This window comes from Oncorhynchus kisutch, linkage group LG4, assembly GCF_002021735.2.
Source record: "Oncorhynchus kisutch isolate 150728-3 linkage group LG4, Okis_V2, whole genome shotgun sequence".
Lineage (NCBI taxonomy): Eukaryota > Metazoa > Chordata > Actinopteri > Salmoniformes > Salmonidae > Oncorhynchus > Oncorhynchus kisutch.
Genome location: NC_034177.2, coordinates 23685981 through 23704374, shown reverse-complemented (window position 1 = coordinate 23704374; position 18394 = coordinate 23685981). Strand labels below are relative to the sequence as shown.

General features: G+C 45.1%; 1 protein-coding gene across 1 annotated transcript in view; it reads left to right on the top strand.

The window, feature by feature from the left end:
- LOC109889264 (SNF-related serine/threonine-protein kinase) overlaps positions 1–18394 on the top strand; it is a 46523-nt gene that overhangs the window by 10725 nt on the left and 17404 nt on the right. Inside the window, exon 2 of the mRNA XM_020480572.2 lies at positions 15202–15925. Within this exon, the coding sequence (XP_020336161.1) occupies positions 15337–15925 (589 nt within the window). The 5' untranslated portion in view covers positions 15202–15336. The remainder of the gene's footprint in view (positions 1–15201; positions 15926–18394) is intronic.

Below are 18394 nucleotides of genomic sequence, written 5' to 3'. Positions count from 1 at the left end.
CCATACCTTTGTCTGTACATTATGCCTTGAATTTATTCTCTCATGCCCAGAAACCTGGTCCTTTTACTCTCTGTTCCGAACGTACTAGATGACCAGTTCTGATAGCCTTTAGCCTTACCCTTATCCTACTCTTCCTCTGTCCCTCTGGTGATAGAGGTTAATCCAGGGCCTGAAGTGCCTAGCTCCACTCCTACTCCCCAGACGCTCTCATTTGTTGACTTCTGTAACCGTAAAGCCTTGGTTTTAACCTTAGAAGCTTCCTACCTAAGTTTGTTTTATTCACTGCTTTAGCACACTCTGCCAATCCGGATGTCCTAGCCGTGTCTGAATCCTGGCTTAGGAAGACCACCAAAAACCCAGAAATTTCCATCCCGAACTATAACATCTTCCGACAAGATAGAACTGCCAAAGGGGGCGGTGTTGCAATCTACTGCAGAGATAGTCTGCAGAGTTCTGTTTACTATCCAGGTCTGTGCCCAAACAATTCGAGCTTCTACTTTTAAAAATCCACCTTTCCAGAAACAAGTCTCTCACCGTTCCCGCTTGCTATAGACCACCCTCTGCCCCCAGCTGTGCCCTGGACACCATATGTGAATTGATTGCACCCCCATTTATCTTCAGAGCTTGTGCTGCTAGCTGACCTAAACTGGGACATGCTTAACATCCAGGCCATCCTACAATCTAAACTTGATGCCCTCAATCTCACACAGATTATCAATTAACTTCCAGGTACAACCCCAAATCTGTAAACACGGGCACCCTCATAGATATCATCCTAACCAACTTGCCCTCCAAATACACCTCTGCTGTTTTCAAACAAGATCTCAGCGATGACTGCCTCATTGCCTTCATCCGTAATGGGTCTGCGGTCATACGAGCAGCCCTCATCACTGTCAAACGTTCCATAAAACACTTCAGCGAGCAGGCCTTTCTAATCGATCTGGCACGGTTATCCTGGAAGGATATTGACCTCATCCTGTCAGTAGAGGATGCCTGGTTATTCTTTAAAAGTGCCTTCCTCACCATCTTAAATAAGCATGCCCCATTCAAAAAATCTAGAACCTGGAACAGATATAGCCCTTGGTTCTCTCCAGACCTGACTGTACTTGACCAGCACAAAAACATCCTGTGGTGTTCTACATTAGTATCGAATAGCCCCCATGATATGCAACTTTTCAGGGAAGTTAGGAAAAAATATACACAGGCAGTTAAGTAAGCTAAGGCTAGCTTTTTCAAGCAAAAGTTTGCATCCTGTAGCACAAACTCAAAAAAGGTCTGGGACACTGTAAAGCCCATGGAGAATAAGAGCACCTCCTCCCAGCTGCCCACTGCACTGAGGCTAGGAAATACTGTCACCACTGATAAATCCACTATAATTGAGAATTAAGCATTTCTCTACGGCTGGCCATGCTTTCCACCTGGCTACCCCGGATCGACAACTCTGCACCCCCCACAGCAACTCGCCCAAGCCTACCCCATTTCTCCTTCACCCAAATCCATATAGCTGATGTTCTGAAAGAGCTGCAAAATCTGGACCCCAACAAATCAGCCGGGCTATACAATCTGGACCCTCTCTTTCTAAAATGATCTGCCAAATTGTTGCAACACCTATTATTAGCCTGTTTAATCTCTCTTTCGTATCGTCTGAGATTCTCAAAGATTGGAAAGCTGCCACGGTCGTCCCCCTCTTCAAAGGGGGGAGACACCCTAGACCAAACTGCTACAGACCTATATCTATCCTACCCTGCCTTTCTAAGGTCTTCGGATGCCAAGTGAACAAACATATTACTGACCATTTTGAATCCCACCGTACCTTCTCCGCTATGCAATCTGGTTTCAGAGCTGGTCATGGGTGCACCTCAGCCACGCTCAAGGTCCTAAACGATATCATAACCGCTGAAAAAGACACTCCTGACTCTGGGGCGGCAGAGTAGCCTAGTGGTTAAAGCGTTGGACTAGTAACCAGAAGGTTGCAAGTTCAAACCCCCGAGCTGACATGGTACAAATCTGTCGTTCTGCCTCTGAACAGGCAGTTAACCCACTGTTCCTAGGCCGTCATTGAAAATAAGAATTTGTTCTTAACTGACTTGCCTGGTTAAATAAAGGTAAAATAAATAAATACAAAATAACCGCCAACGATAAGAGACATTACTGTGCAGCCGTGTTCATCAACCTGGCCAAGGCTTTCGACTCTGTCAATCACCACATTCTTATTGGCATACTCAATAGCCTTGGTTTCTCAAATGATTGCCTCGCCTGATCACCAACTACTTCTCTGGTAGAGTTCAGTGTGTCAAATAGGAGGGCCTGTTGTCCGGACCTCAGGCAGTCTCTACGGGGGTGCCACAGGGTTCAATTCTCAGGCCGACTCTCTTCTCTGTATACATCAATGATGTTGCTCTTGCTGCTGGTGATTCTCTGATTCACCTCTATGCAGACGACACCATTCTCTGGCCCTTCATTGGACACTGTGTTAACTAACCTCCAGACAAGCTTCAATGCCATACAACTCTTTCCGTGGCCTCCAACTGCTCTAAAATGCAAGTAGAACTAAATGCATGCTCTTTAACCGATCGCTGCCCGAACCTGCCCGCCTGTCCAGCATCACTATTCTGGATGGTTCTGACTTAGAATATGTGGACAACTACAAATACCTAGGTGTCTGGCTAGACTGTAAACTCTCCTTCCAGGCTCACATTAAGCATCTCCAATCCAAAATTAAATCTAGAATCGGCTTCCTATTTCGCAACAAAGCATCCTTCACTCATGCTGCCAAACATACCTTCGTAAAACTGACCATCCTACCGATCTTCGACTTCGGCGATGTCATTTAGAAATTAGCCTCCAACACTCTACTCAACAAATTGGATTCAGTCTATCACAGTGCCATCCGTTTTGTCACCAAAGCCCCATATACTACCCACCACTGCGACCTGTACGCTCTCGTTGGCTGGCCCTCGCTTCATACTCGCCGCCAAACCCACTGGCTCCAGGTCATCTACAAGTCTCTGTTAGGTAAAGCCCTGCCTTATCTCAGCTCACTGGTCACCATAGCAGCACCCACCCGTAGCACGCGCTCCAGCAGGTATCTCTCACTGGTCACCCCCAGAGCCAATTCTTCCTTTGGCCGCCTTTCCTTACAGTTCTCTGCTGCCAATGACTGGAATGAACTGCAAAAATCACTGAATCTGGAGACTCATATCTCCCTCATTAGCTTTAAGCACCAGCTGTCAGAGCAGCTCACAGATCACTGCACCTGTAAATAGCCCTTCCAATTACCTCATCCCCATACTGTATTTATTTATCTTGCTCCTTTGCACCCCAGTATCTCTACTTGCACATTCATCTTCTGCACATCTACCATTCCAGTGTTTAATTGCTATATTATAATACTTCGCCACCATGGCCTATTTATTGCCTTACCTCCCTTATCCTACCTCATTTGCACACTGTATATAGACTTTTTCTACTGTATTATTGACTGTATGTTTGTTTATTCCATGTGTAACTCTGTTGTTGTATGTGTCGAACTGCTTTGCTTTATCTTGGCCAGGTCGCAGTTGCAAATGAGAACTTGTTCTCAACTAGCCTACTTGGTTAAATAAAGGTGAAATAAAATAACAAATTTAAATTTAAAAAACAATGTTGATGACAACAATGCTGTTTTCACTATGCTTTTTAATATAAATCCACTAGCGTTCTATAATGACACTATTGGTTTATTACTATTAGTCTTTTCTTTGCAAGTTGCCCTAAATCTTGTGATAAAATAAAATGTTTTTAAAAATCTAATCTGTCAGCTGTCAGGCTCTCACAAAGTAGGCTATAGGCTGCTGCGTCCATTCCCACTGGCAATAGGCTATGTTGTACAAAGTGACTAGAGATGACACAGTAATGAGAGAAAAATAATAATCTCCTGAAAATATTAGTATTATCATCCTACAGGATTGAATCATGAAAAGAGCTTGTCTACGTTTCATTCTTTACACCTATTTAATAAGAGAGGAAATGCAAAACAAGCACCTGTCGTCATTCCTTGATCGCACATGCTGACCATCATGACGCTTGCTGCCTACAGTTCCAGACAGGTTCCATACACCCACCCACCCACCGAAAAGGACCCATCAGTCAAAGCCGCCTGCTGTAAATCTCACTCAGACACACAAGCAAATCATATTTCTCCTTTCCCCAAAAACTTATTAAAAACCTTGCCTTAGCTTCAAATCCTTTCTGTACGATATCAAAAATGTGTCTACATTATAGGATAATAGGATAATGCTAAATCAATGTAGTCTATCATATCAATTCACAAACGTTTTAAGGGGAAGATATAGAGACTGCTAGGATATAGGCCTAGGCTAAATGAAGACGCTGGGAGACTAATTCAGCTTTCAGCAGGACAATAACCGAAAACACAAGGCCAGATCTACACTGTAGTTGCCTACTAAGAAGACAGTGAATGTTCCTGAGTGGCCGAGTTACAGGGTTGACTTCAATTTGCTTGAATTTTCAATTTGCTTGAAATTCTATGGCAAGACTTGAAAATGGTTGTCTCAGAGTAGAGGAAGGGGAGGAGACAGGTTGAATAAGGATTTTTAAGCTTTGAGACAATTGAGACATGGATTGTGTATGTGTGCCGTTCAGAGGGTGAATGAGCAAGACTAAATATTTAAGTGTCTTTGAACGGGGTATGGTAGTAGGTGTCAGGAGTCTTTGAACGGGGTATGGTAGTAGGTGTCAGGAGTGTCTTTGAACGGGGTATGGTAGTAGGTGTCAGGAGTGTCTTTGAACGGGGTATGGTAGTAGGTGTCAGGAGTGTCTTTGAACGGGGTATGGTAGTAGGTGTCAGGAGTGTCTTTGAACCGGGTATGGTAGTAGGTGTCAGGAGTGTCTTTGAACGGGGTATGGTAGTAGGTGTCAGGAGTGTCTTTGAACGGGGTATGGTAGTAGGTGTCAGGAGTGTCTTTGAACGGGGTATGGTAGTAGGTGTCAGGAGTGTCTTTGAACGGGGTATGGTAGTAGGTGCCAGGTGCACTGTTTTGTGTCAAGAACTGCAACGCTGCTGTTTTTTTTACGCTCAACAGTTTCCAATGTGTATCAAGAATGGTCCTCCACCCCAAAGGACATCCAGCTTGTGGGAAGCATTGGAGTAAACATGGGCTGGCATCCCTGTGAAACGCTTTGGACACCTTGTGGAGTCCATGCCCCGATCACTGGAGTCTGTTCCGAGGGCGAAAGTGTTACTAATGTTTGGTATAGTCAGTTTATATATCTATCATTAGGCTGTATGTCATTTTTGATGTACAGTGCCTTCGGAAAGTATTCAGATCCCTTGAATTTTTTACAATTTCTTTTTAGTTTACAGCCTTATTCTAAAATGGATCCAATAGTTTTTTCCCTCATCAATCTACAGACAATACCCCAAAAACAGTTTTATGAGAAATTGTATTAGCTAATTTATATTAAAAATATATATATTACATTTACTGTGCATAAGTATTCAGACCCTTTACTCAGTACTTTGTTGAATCACCTTAGCCAGGTGTTACGGCCTTGAGTCTTCTTGGGTATGACACTACAAGCTTGGCACAGCTGTATTTGGGGAGTTTCTCCCATTCTTCTCTGCAGATTATCTCAAACTCTGTCAGGTTGGATGGGGAGCGTCGCTGCACAGCTATTTTCAGGTCTTTCCAGAGATGGTCGACTGGATCCAAGTCCGGGCTCTGGCGGGGACACTCAAGGACATTCAGAGACTTGTCCCGAATCCACTCCTGCATTGTCTTGGCTGTGTGCTTAGGGTCATTGGCCTGTTGGAAGGTGAACCTTCACCCCAGTCTGTGGTCCTGAGTGCTCTGGAGCAGGTTTTCATCAAGGATCTCTCTGTACTTTGCTCCGTTCATCTTTGCCTCGATCCTGACAAGTCTCCCAGTCCCTGCCGCTGAAAAACATCCCCACAGCATGATGCTGCCAACACCATGTTTCAACATAAGGATAGTGCTAGGTTTCCTCCAGACGTGACGCTTTGCATTCAGGCCAAAGAGTTGAATGTTGGTTTCATCAGACCAGATAATCTTGTTTCTCGTGGTCTGAGAGTCTTTGCGTGCCCTTTGGCAAACTCCAAGTGAGTTGTCATGTGACTTTTCAAACTTCTTCCATTTAAGAATGATGGAGGCCACTGTTCTCTTGGGGACCTTCAATGCTGCAGAAATCTTTTGGTACCCTTCCCCAGATCTGTGCCTCAACACAATCCTGCTTCGGAGCTCTATGGACAATTTCTATGGACAATACAAGGTATTAGATTGCAGATTTTTTTTATTTAAATAAGGCTGTAACGTAAGAAAATGTAGAAAATGTCAAGCGGTCTGAATACTTTCCGAAGGTACTGTAGGCCTATTGTAAATGTGTATTATTGTGGCGTCACCTTCTTCATTGCAAAAATAAACGCAAATACACAAATGACTTTAAGCTGCATATTAATTTGATAGAGGTAATGAACTGCCCATTGATCAGCACAGCAATTGATAAAACAGGACCATGTTTAAAAAAACAAGTGTTTCTGAGCTTATGTCAGTATTACACAATTACAGAAATCAGGAATAGAGACAGGTCCTATAGACCTCTACTGTATATGAGAAACTGTGTCCAACAGACCACCACCTGTTGTTATGATGGTGACATACTGAACAAAAAAATATGTTATTAAATATTTGTAAAATTCTCAATGACATGTATAGCTAAAATAAAGATTTAAGGAAATACAGGCAGGCACCACATTTCTACAAGACAAAACAGCTGGCTCAATCAAGCATTATGGTCTTGTAATTATAAAAGCAAAGCTTGCTTTCATATAATAAAAAAAGCTTGAATTGGTAGAGGAATGGGATTAGTGTGGTGTGTGAAGAACGATTGAACTTGTATGCGGTACGAAGCCCATTATTGTGGGAGCACCTCTAAGAGTATGAACTAGGCTGTTTGAGAAGGTTTGAATCCTAAGCAACCTGCATACACATTGTTTCAAATACAATATAACAACATAGCTACTGTAGTAGGTCAAAGCTGTGTGCTGGAAAGCCTTGGTAGAGCATGGATTGAGTAGGCATTGTGGTGCTCTTGAATTTCCTTTCTTTTTCAGCTTCACTTAAAACGTTTGTTTTTTGTTTTTTAATTAGCTATAACCTTGGTTGTCCAGCTTTACAGTGTTTTGTAAACATTCCACTTGAGCTCAGAAAGAGTGTGCAGAGAGAAAGAGAGCACAGAGAGAGTGCAGAGAGAAAGAGAGCACAGAGAGAGTACAGAGAGAAAGAGAGCACAGAGAGAGTGCAGAGAGAAAGAGAGCACAGAGAGAGTGCAGAGAGAAAGAGAGCACAGAGAGAGTGCAGAGAGAAAGAGAGCACAGAGAGAGTACAGAGAGAAAGAGAGCACAGAGAGAGTACAGAGAGAAAGAGAGCACAGAGAGAGTACAGAGAGAAGGAGAGCACAGAGAGAGTACAGAGAGAAGGAGAGCACAGAGAGAAGGAGAGCACAGAGAGAGTACAGAGAGAAAGAGAGCACAGAGAGAGTACAGAGAGAAGGAGAGCACAGAGAGAGTACAGAGAGAAAGAGAGCACAGAGAGAGTGCAGAGAGAAAGAGAGCACAGAGAGAGTACAGAGAGAAGGAGAGCACAGAGAGAGTACAGAGAGAAGGAGAGCACAGAGAGAGTACAGAGAGAAGGAGAGCACAGAGAGAGTACAGAGAGAAAGAGAGCACAGAGAGAGTACAGAGAGAAGGAGAGCACAGAGAGAGTGCAGAGAGAAAGAGAGCACAGAGAGAGTACAGAGAGAAGGAGAGCACAGAGAGAGTACAGAGAGAAGGAGAGCACAGAGAGAGTACAGAGAGAAAGAGAGCACAGAGAGAGTACAGAGAGAAGGAGAGCACAGAGAGAGTACAGAGAGAAGGAGAGCACAGAGAGAGTACAGAGAGAGTACAGAGAGAAAGAGAGCACAGAGAGAGTACAGAGAGAAAGAGAGTACAGAGAGAAAGAGAGCACAGAGAGAGTACAGAGAGAAAGAGAGCACAGAGAGAGTACAGAGAGAAGGAGAGCACAGAGAGAAAGAGAGCACAGAGAGAGTACAGAGAGAAGGAGAGCACAGATAGAGTACAGAGAGAAGGAGAGCACAGAGAGAGTACAGAGAGAAGGAGAGCACAGAGAGAGTACAGAGAGAAGGAGAGCACAGAGAGAGTACAGAGAGAAAGAGAGCACAGAGAGAGTACAGAGAGAAGGAGAGCACAGAGAGAGTACAGAGAGAAAGAGAGCACAGAGAGAGTACAGAGAGAAAGAGAGCACAGAGAGAGTACAGAGAGAAAGAGAGCACAGAGAGAGTACAGAGAGAAGGAGAGCACAGAGAGAGTACAGAGAGAAAGAGAGCACAGAGAGAAGGAGAGCACAGAGAGAGTACAGAGAGAGTACAGAGAGAAAGAGCGCACAGAGAGAGTACAGAGAGAAGGAGAGCACAGAGAGAGTGCAGAGAGAGTACAGAGAGAAAGAGAGCACAGAGAGAGTACAGAGAGAAGGAGAGCACAGAGAGAAAGAGAGCACAGAGAGAGTACAGAGAGAAAGAGAGCACAGAGAGAGTGCAGAGAGAGTACAGAGACAAAGAGAGCACAGAGAGAGTACAGAGAGAAAGAGAGCACAGAGAGAGTACAGAGAGAAGGAGAGCACAGAGAGAGTACAGAGAGAAAGAGAGCACAGAGAGAGTACAGAGAGAAAGAGAGCACAGAGAGAGTACAGAGAGAAAGAGAGCACAGAGAGAGTACAGAGAGAAGGAGAGCACAGAGAGAGTACAGAGAGAGTACAGAGAGAAAGAGAGCACAGAGAGAAGGAGAGCACAGAGAGAGTACAGAGAGAGTACAGAGAGAAAGAGAGCACAGAGAGAGTACAGAGAGAAGGAGAGCACAGAGAGAGTGCAGAGAGAGTACAGAGAGAAAGAGAGCACAGAGAGAGTACAGAGAGAAGGAGAGCACAGAGAGAAAGAGAGCACAGAGAGAGTACAGAGAGAAAGAGAGCACAGAGAGAGTGCAGAGAGAGTACAGAGAGAAAGAGAGCACAGAGAGAGTACAGAGAGAAAGAGAGCACAGAGAGAGTACAGATCGAAAGAGGGCACAGAGAGAGTGCAGAGAGAGTACAGAGAGAAGGAGAGCACAGAGAGAGTACAGAGAGAAGGAGAGCACAGAGAGAGTACAGAGAGAAAGAGAGCACAGAGAGAGTGCAGAGAGAGTACAGAGAGAAAGAGAGCACAGAGAGAGTACAGAGAGAAAGAGAGCACAGAGAGAGTACAGAGAGAAAGAGAGCACAGAGAGAGTGCAGAGAGAGTACAGAGAGAAAGAGAGCACAGAGAGAGTGCAGAGAGAAGGAGAGCACAGAGAGAGTACAGAGAGAAAGAGAGCACAGAGAGAGTGCAGAGAGAGTACAGAGAGAAAGAGAGCACAGAGAGAGTACAGAGAGAAGGAGAGCACAGAGAGAGTGCAGAGAGAGTACAGAGAGAAAGAGAGCACAGAGAGAGTACAGAGAGAAAGAGAGCACAGAGAGAGCACAGAGAGAGTACAGAGAAAAGGAGAGCACAGAGAGAGCACAGAGAGAGCACAGAGAGAGTACAGAGAGAGTACAGAGAGAGTGCAGAGAGAAAGAGAGCACAGAGAGAGTACAGAGAGAAAGAGAGCACAGAGAGAGCACAGAGAGAGTACAGAGAGAAGGAGAGCACAGAGAGAGCACAGAGAGAGTACAGAGAGAAAGAGAGCACAGAGAGAGTACAGAGAGAAAGAGAGCACAGAGAGAGTGCAGAGAGAAGGAGAGCACAGAGAGAGTACAGAGAGAAGGAGAGCACAGAGAGAGTACAGAGAGAAGGAGAGCACAGAGAGAGTACAGAGAGAAGGAGAGCACAGAGAGAGTACAGAGAGAAGGAGAGCACAGAGAGAGTACAGAGACTTAGCCGTCAGATGCCCACTCCTTTGACCTGTACACATCAGACTGTGGGCAGGTCAATAATTCACAGAATTGATTCCTGCAGATAAACAGAGCTCTATGTCTGTCTGTCAGCACATGCTCCTCATAGGACTCAGCACTCAGACACATGTGAGAAGGCCTGCTCTCTCCCCATCCCTTCTGCTTCTTTGGCACATTAACCATTCAGTTACAGCACTCGCACAAACACACACTTGAGCGCAGACACAGACACACTTGCATGGCAGCAGCACACACACACACACTGATACACACACCCACACAAACAAATGATAATATCTCATGACAGATATCGATCCATACCATTTTTGCATGAACGCACTCAACATCCATAGCCTTTATTCCTACCAACCCTGTCTGTATCTGCCACCCTTCTCCATTTAGTCCTTCCCCACCAACCTCCGTTTATTCTAGCCCTTCCTCTCTCCTGTCCATTATCCTCTCACAGTTACGTGTATCCACACCTATGGTGACGCCTGTTCTGTTGTTCTTTCTGCCTCCCTTCCTGTTTCCTTCGATAGTCCTCTGGGATTCTTGGACTGTTCACACTGGTCACAGAAGTCAGTTCAACATCTAGTTTTGATTTACATGTAGTTGAGTTGGTAACTAAGGGGAATTCAACATGACATCAACAAAAATGTCACCATGTCATTGGATTGAGGTTCAAAGTTGGGTGAAAAAAAGACTAAATGCCCTTAAGGTGATGACTTTTTCAAATCCAATCAGTTTTTCACATTGATTCAATGTCATCACATTTTTAGTTTTTATTGACGTGGAAACAACATTGATTCAACCAGTTTATGCCCAGTGGGTTATAACCTCTGCTGTTTATGCTGGAATGTTTATGGTGCCATTAAGGGATTTGAGATTGTTTTATGTCATTTATTACCAAAAAAAAGGCTTTTTTGTTGTTGTAGTTTTTTCAAGTTTATGTTGTTCAACTGGCTGTGTTTGTTAGACAGAGGTCGATGAGGCCACCTGGCTCCTGCTTCCAGTCCCTTATGTTTATAGGAAGGAACACTTCCCTAACCTGTCTGTCAGGTCACGATGTACTGAATGCACACACACACACACACTCCCTCTGCGTGGGTTCAATGCCAGCCTGTGTCTGTGTGAGAAACTGGAAATGAGAATGAAATGCAGCCAGGAAATTTTGGCAACAGTTCTGAAGCTAAATGTCTCTATTGCATATATGGTGACTATGGCCACTATGACTACTAAAATGAGTTTAAAGATTGTAAAGGGTGATTCTGCTAGTATTATATGGGCGATTCCACGCCAGCGTGGACAACATTTTAGGCAAATAAGCTTTTTGTGCGTATTGAACATTTCTGGGATTTTTTATTTCAGCTCATGAAACATTTTACATGTTGCGTTTATATTTTTTGTTCAGCATAAAATGGTTCTTTGGCTGTCCCCATAGGAAAACCCTTTCATGAACCCCTTTTTGGTTCTCATTTGGGTACTTTTTTGGGTGTCATTTGGCTTTTCATAGCTGGGCATTCAGCGGTCGAGACAGTAGGTGCGGTAGAGCGAGGGGGAGGGAGAGTCAAAAACAGCAAGTCCGTGACAAGGTAGCATGTCTGGTGAACAGGTCAGGGTTCCATAGCTGCAGGCAGAACAGTTGAAACTGGAGCAGCACGACCAGGTGGACAGCCAGGAGGCATCGGTCTAGGTAGTCTGGAGGCATGGTCCCAAGGCTCAGGTCCTCTGGAAGGGGAGGGAGAGAGAGAATTAGAGGGAGCATACTTAAATTCACACAGGACACTAGATAAAACAGGAGAATTACACCAGATAAAACAGACTGACCCGAGCCCCCCGAAAACATAGACCATTGCAGCATATATACTGGAGGCTAAGAAAGGCGGGGTCGGGGGACACTGTGGCCCCGTATGACACCACTTTGCCAAAGCACAGCCCCCACACCACTAGAGGGATATCAACAGACCACCAACTTACTACCCTGAGACAAAGCTGAGTATAGCCCACAAAGATCTCCTCCACCACACAAGCACAAGAACAGACAGGAAGATCACGTCAGTGACTCAACACACTCAAGTTGAGTATAGAGCAAAAACGCCTGGCATGACATGACGCATCCCTCCTAGGGACGGCATTGAAGAACACTAGTAAGACAGTGACTCAGCCCCCGTAATAGGGTCAGAGGCATAAAATTGAGCTCAATGGGAGAAAGCCCTGCCTTCAGCTGTTTTCTTAGAAATTCTAGGGAGAATTAGGAGGCCTGTGTCTTGTGACCATAGCCTATGTGTAGGTATGTACGGCAGGTAGGAGCAAGTCCATGTAATTATCTGTAGGTTAGCGTCAACCTTGAAATCAGCCCCAGCCTTAACAGAAAGCCAGTGTCGAGAGGCTAGTACTGGTGTAATATGATTCTTTGGTTCTAGTCATGATTCTAGCAGCCGTATTTAGCACTAACTGAAGTTTATTTAGGACTATTGATGGTCCTAAGATAGCCGGAGAGTAGAACATTGCAGTAGTCTACTCTAGAAGTGACAAAAGCACGGATTAGATTTTCTGCATTATTTTTGGACAAAAGTTTCTGATTTTTTTAAATGTTACAAAGATGGAAAAAAGCTGCCCATGAAATATTATTGCTATGTTCATCAAAAGAGATACGGGTCCAGAGTAACACCAAGGTCCTTCACAGTTTTATTTGAGACGACTGTACAACCATCAAGATTAATTGTCAGATTCAACAGAAGATCTCTTTGTTTCTTGGGACCTAGAACAAGCATCTCTGTTTTGTCTGAGTTTAAAAGTAAATTTGTCCCCATTCGCTTCCTTATGTCTGAAACACAGGCTTCCAGGGTAGGCAATTTTGGGGCTTCACCATGTTTCATTGAAATGTACAGCTGTGTTTCGTCTGCATAGCAGTGAATGTTGACATTGTGTTTCCGAATGCCATCAGCAAGAGTTAGTGTATATATAGTGAAAACAATAATGGTGGTCCTAAAACAGAACCTTGAGGAACACAGAAACTTACAATTGATTTGACAGAGGACAAACCATCCTCAGAGATGAACTGTTATCTTTCCGAGCGATAAGATCTAAACCAGGCAAGAACTTGTCCGCGTAGACCAATTAGGGATTCCAATCTCTCCAAAAGAATATGGCGATCGATGGTGTCAAATGCGGTCTAGAAGCACAAGGACAGATGCTTTGGTCCGACGCCATTAACAGGTAATTTACCACATTCACGAGTGCAGTCTCAGTACTCAGTCCGATAGTCCAGGATTATGAGGAAAAACATTAAGATTCACAATATTTATTCCACGGGACAAAGGTATGATCCAGGGTATGACCGTGACAATGTGTAGGTCCAGAGACAAAACCCACTGAGTTGATGATGGCAGGGTGGCAGGTAAGGTGGTGGTGATATGTTCCTTGACTAGTCTCTCAAAGCCCTTCATGATGACAGAAGTGAGTGCTACGGGGCGATAGCCATTTAGTTCAGTTATCTTTTCCTTCTTTGGTACAGGAACAATGGTGGCCATCTTGAAGCATGTGTGGACAGCAGACTGGGATAGGGAGCAATTGTGCATGTCCGTAAACACACCAGCCAGCTGCTCTGCGCATGCTCTGAGGACGCGGTTAGGGATGCCGTCTGGGTCAGCAGCCTTGCGAGGGTTAACACGTTTAAATGTCTTAATCATCTCAGCCACGGAGAAGGAGAGGGGGACCCGCAGTCCTTGGGAGCGGACCGCGTTGGTGAAACTGTATTATCCTCAAAGCGGCAAAGAAGGTGTTTGGTTTGCTTGGAAGCAAGACGTCAGTGTCCGTGACGTGGCTGGTTTTCTTTTTGTAATCCGTGATTGTCTGTAGACCCTGCCACATACGTCTCGTGTTTGAGCCATTGAATTGCGACTCCACTTTGTCCCTATACCGACATTTTGCTTTTTTGATTGCCTTGCGGAGGGAATAACTACACTGTTCGGGCAATATACAGGAAATTTTGCCCAATCTAGATCAAAGGCACAGAAATGATCTCAATGGGGATAGAGTTAAGTCTAATTCATGTTTTCTTTTTTGCCATGGAAAATCTGGTATTGTAGTATCGCGATACTGGTATTGTGACAAATCTAGTTTGAAGAGTGTGTTGTTACCAACAATATGTCTAAAATAAGATACATCTAAAAAGGTAGTTTTGAGATATCAATGTAAATATTTTTAATGTTGACCAAAATCATGTGAAAATGTGTATCTCAGAATCTAGACATTCCCCATATTTGAGAGAACACTATAAGGAGTATCCTGACACCAAGATGCTGTCTGTATCATGTACGTTTCACAGATCATAGGGTCTTACAGGAGGTATATACAGTATACAGTAGGTTAAAAAATGGTTTGTGATACAAATGTAAATAGCATTTCAAACATCCTTCTTCATGTGTAGCTCAGTTGGTAGAGCATGGCACAACACCAGGTTTGTGGGTTTGATTCCCATGGGGGACCAGTATGAAAATGTATGGACTCAATACTGTAAGTCACTCCGGATAAGAGCATATGATGTAAATTCAGTTTCTATTTCAGAATTGCCAGAACAATCTGAGATACCCAAAATATTTTTAGCTGGCTTGGAATCACCCGTATTTGGGTTCTATAGGCATAAGGCCGATACAATGAATTGCTTAATTAAAGTTGTGTAATGTGTGTTGTGTAATGTGTGCTGTCACCATAGCAGCCCTGTAATGGTAAATCTGTCCGTGGAGCCTTTATTTTTGGCAGACCACCCACTGAGTACTCTGTCTGTACCACTTGGGGGCTCCTGAGTGGCGCAGTGGTCTAAGGCACTGCATCTCAGTGCAAGAGGCGTCACTACAGACCCTGGTTCAATTCCATGCTGTATCACAACCGGCTGTGATTGGGAGTCCCATAGGGTGGTGCACTATTGGCCCAGCAACGTCTCGGGTAGGCCGTCATTGAAAATAAGGATTTGTTCTTAACTGACTTGCCTGGTAAAATAAAAAATCTGAGCAATCAAACTCTAATAAGGAACACAGCTGCCTGCAAAAGACTGCAGGGCTGAAGAAATTGCAGTGCATTTCAATGTTGTTAGGATCGAAGTGTTTTTTATAGTATTTCAAACACCACATCTCCCATAACAATCTGGATAATAAAAACCCTCCTCCATCTTGTTTGATATGAAGTACTGACTGTGTTTCCCATTGCTTAATTTGTCCAGGTAATGCATCAGTAGAGAGAGCCTCCAGCCCAACCCTCCCTCTCTTCATACCGAGACCCCTCATCCAGACTGAGACTGTCTCCAGCACCAACACACCACTCCCCTCACCCCGCCCTTGCCCCGCCCCACCCAGACATGGCTGCTTCTAAGGGTGGCTACGAGGGCAAGATCGCCGGCCTCTACGACCTGGATCGCACGCTGGGGAAAGGCCACTTCGCCGTGGTCAAGCTGGCCCGCCACGTCTTCACAGGCCAGCTGGTGGCGGTCAAGGTGATTGACAAGACCAAGTTGGACACCATGGCAACGGGCCACCTGCTGCAGGAGGTGCGCTGTATGAAGCTGGTGCAGCACCCCAACGTGGTGCGGCTCTATGAGGTCATCGACACCGCCACCAAGCTCTACCTCATCCTGGAGCTGGGCGATGGAGGGGACATGTATGACTATATCCTGCGCCACGAGGGTGGCGTGGCCGAGGACACGGCTAAAGTTCACTTCGCCCAGATTGTCCAGTCCATCTCCTACTGCCACCGGCTCCATGTGGTGCACCGAGACCTCAAGCCAGAGAATGTGGTGTTCTTCAGGCAGCAGGGTACAGTCAAGCTGACCGACTTCGGCTTCAGCAACCTCTTCAAGCCCGGGACCATGCTGATGACCAGCTGTGGTTCGCTGGCTTACTCCGCCCCAGAGATCCTGCTGGGGGATGAGTATGACGCTCCGGCTGTAGGTAAGACACATGGGGGACCTGTACAGTGGGTGTCTGGATGAGCAGGGGGTCTGTCTGTCCATCTGGATGTCTGGCTGGTTAACTTTCTCTCTGTCTGTCTGGCTTTCTGGATGGATGGATGACTTGCTGGCTGGCTGGATGGCTTTTTCTATCATAAGGCTCAAGAGATGAGAGAAAGATATACAGTGTCTTCAGAAAATATTCTATTAAATATTAAATATTCATTTATTAAAAATTGAATTACAGAAGTACCTTATTTACATAAGTATTCAGACCCTTTGCTATGAGAGTCAAAATTGTGCTCAGGTGCATCCTGTTTCCATTGATCATCCTTGAGATGTTTCTTCAGCTTGATTGGAGTCCAATTAAATTGATTGGACATGATTTGGAAAGGCACACACATGTCTGTATAAGATCCCACAGTTGGCAGTGCATGTCAGAGCAAAAACCAAGCCATGAGGTCAAAGGAATTGTCAGTAGAGCTCCGAGACATGACTGTGTCGAGGCACAGATCTGGGGATGGGTACCAAAACATTTCTGCAGCATTGAAGGTCCCCAAGAGCACAGTGGCCTCCATCATTCTTAAATGGAAGAAGTTTGAAACCACCAAGACTCTTCCTAGAGTGGCCCACCAGGCCAAACTGCGCAATCGGGGGAGATTGCTCAATCGGGGACTCTCAGACCATGAGAAACAAGATTCTCTGGTCTGACGAAACCAAGATGGAATTTTTTGGCCTGAATGCCAAGCATCACATCTGGAGGAAACCTGGCACCATCCCTATGGTGAAGCATGGTGGTGGCAGCATCATGCTGTGGGGATGTATTTCAGCGGCAGGGACTGGTAGACTAGTCAGGATCGAGGGAAAGATGAACGGTGCAAAGTACAGAGAGATCCTTGATGAAAACCTGCTCCAGAGCGCTCAGGACCTCAGACTGGGGCGAGGGTTCACCTTCCAACAGGACAACGACCCAACGCACACAGCCAAGACAATGCAGGAGTGGATTCGGGACAAGTCTCTGAATGTCCTTGAGTGTCCCAGCCAGAGCCCCGACTTGAACCTGATCAAGCAACTCTGGGGAGACCTGGAAATAGCTGTGCAGCAGTGCTCCCCATCCAACCTGACAGAGCTTGAGAGGATCTGCAGAGAAGAATTGGAGAAACTCCCCATATGCAGCTGTGCCAAGCTTGTAATGTCATACCCAAGAAGACTCTATGCTGTAATCACAGCCAAAGGTGCTTCAAATGTAGTAGTATCAAAAACTAACAAAAATAAGTAAGCTGTAACGTAACAGGATGTGGAAAAAGTCAAGGGGTCCTGTATGTGAAAAGACAGTTCTATATAATTCTCCATAGAAAACAAAGTCAGCGTGTGATCCATTTTACAGACAAACGATTCACAGATTTTTAAAATGTATTCTGTCCAGACCACATTCTGGTCCCTCTACGCCAGGGTAGGGGGTGCCCCCCCCCCCCCCCCCCCCCCGGGTGCACGTTTTGGTTTTTGCCCTAGCACTACAAAGCTGATTAAAATAATCAAAGCTTGGTGAGGAGTTGGTCATTTGAATCAGCTGTGTAGCGCTAGGGCAGAAACCAAAACGTGCACCCTGGGAGCTCCACACAATTTCCACAAATCCTCTGAGACCATGATAAAGCTGGAGAAATGAACATGGGTTTATCTGTGGTACTGTCTGTCGGTCTGTCCATGATGCAATCATTACTCTAGCTCACCCAACACAAGTGTATATTCATTGAATCCCTATTTAGATTTTAAAGCAGCAAAATGTGAAAAGAAATTCAAAGGGGATGTAGACTTTCTACACACACACACACACATACAAACACACAAACGTGAACAGATGGTCTCTGGGCTGCAGAGAATCTGGAATGGAAATGTAATTTGCGCATGGATAGGCGGCATAGCAATCCTCGCACGGCTTTAATCTAGGCCAGGGACGTTGAAGCTGTGCCGATGCTGGGCTTAAAGCCCACAGTCAGGGGGATAGTTGTCTCTGTGTCAGAATAGGAGAATTGTGGGTTGCCACTTACAGTTCAGTGTGTCCGCACACTGATGTTGTTTTTAATCTGGTCTGTTTACCTCAGACAGACAGGGTTGTAATATGGGCTTTTTCTTCAATTTAAATCGAATTAAATCAAATGGAGAGTAGTGCAGGGAGAATGAATGAACTATGAAGATATGTACTAGGTCTCCAGACCTGCAGTAATTCCTGACCTTAACATTCCCCAAGTACACACTTCTATCCTGCCCCAGATATATGAACACCTGGCTGCACCGTATTCACCTGACCTCGTTGCTAAGACAATGGACTGTTATTGTGAAAACGCCATGACGTCCTCACACACACGTGGAACGTGTTATGGTGCTGTGCCAGTATCACCCTAACAGAACACTGAGAGACAGTAAAAGAGGTGAGTGAAGGTAGAGTAATTCCTTCTGTTCCTAGCAGTGT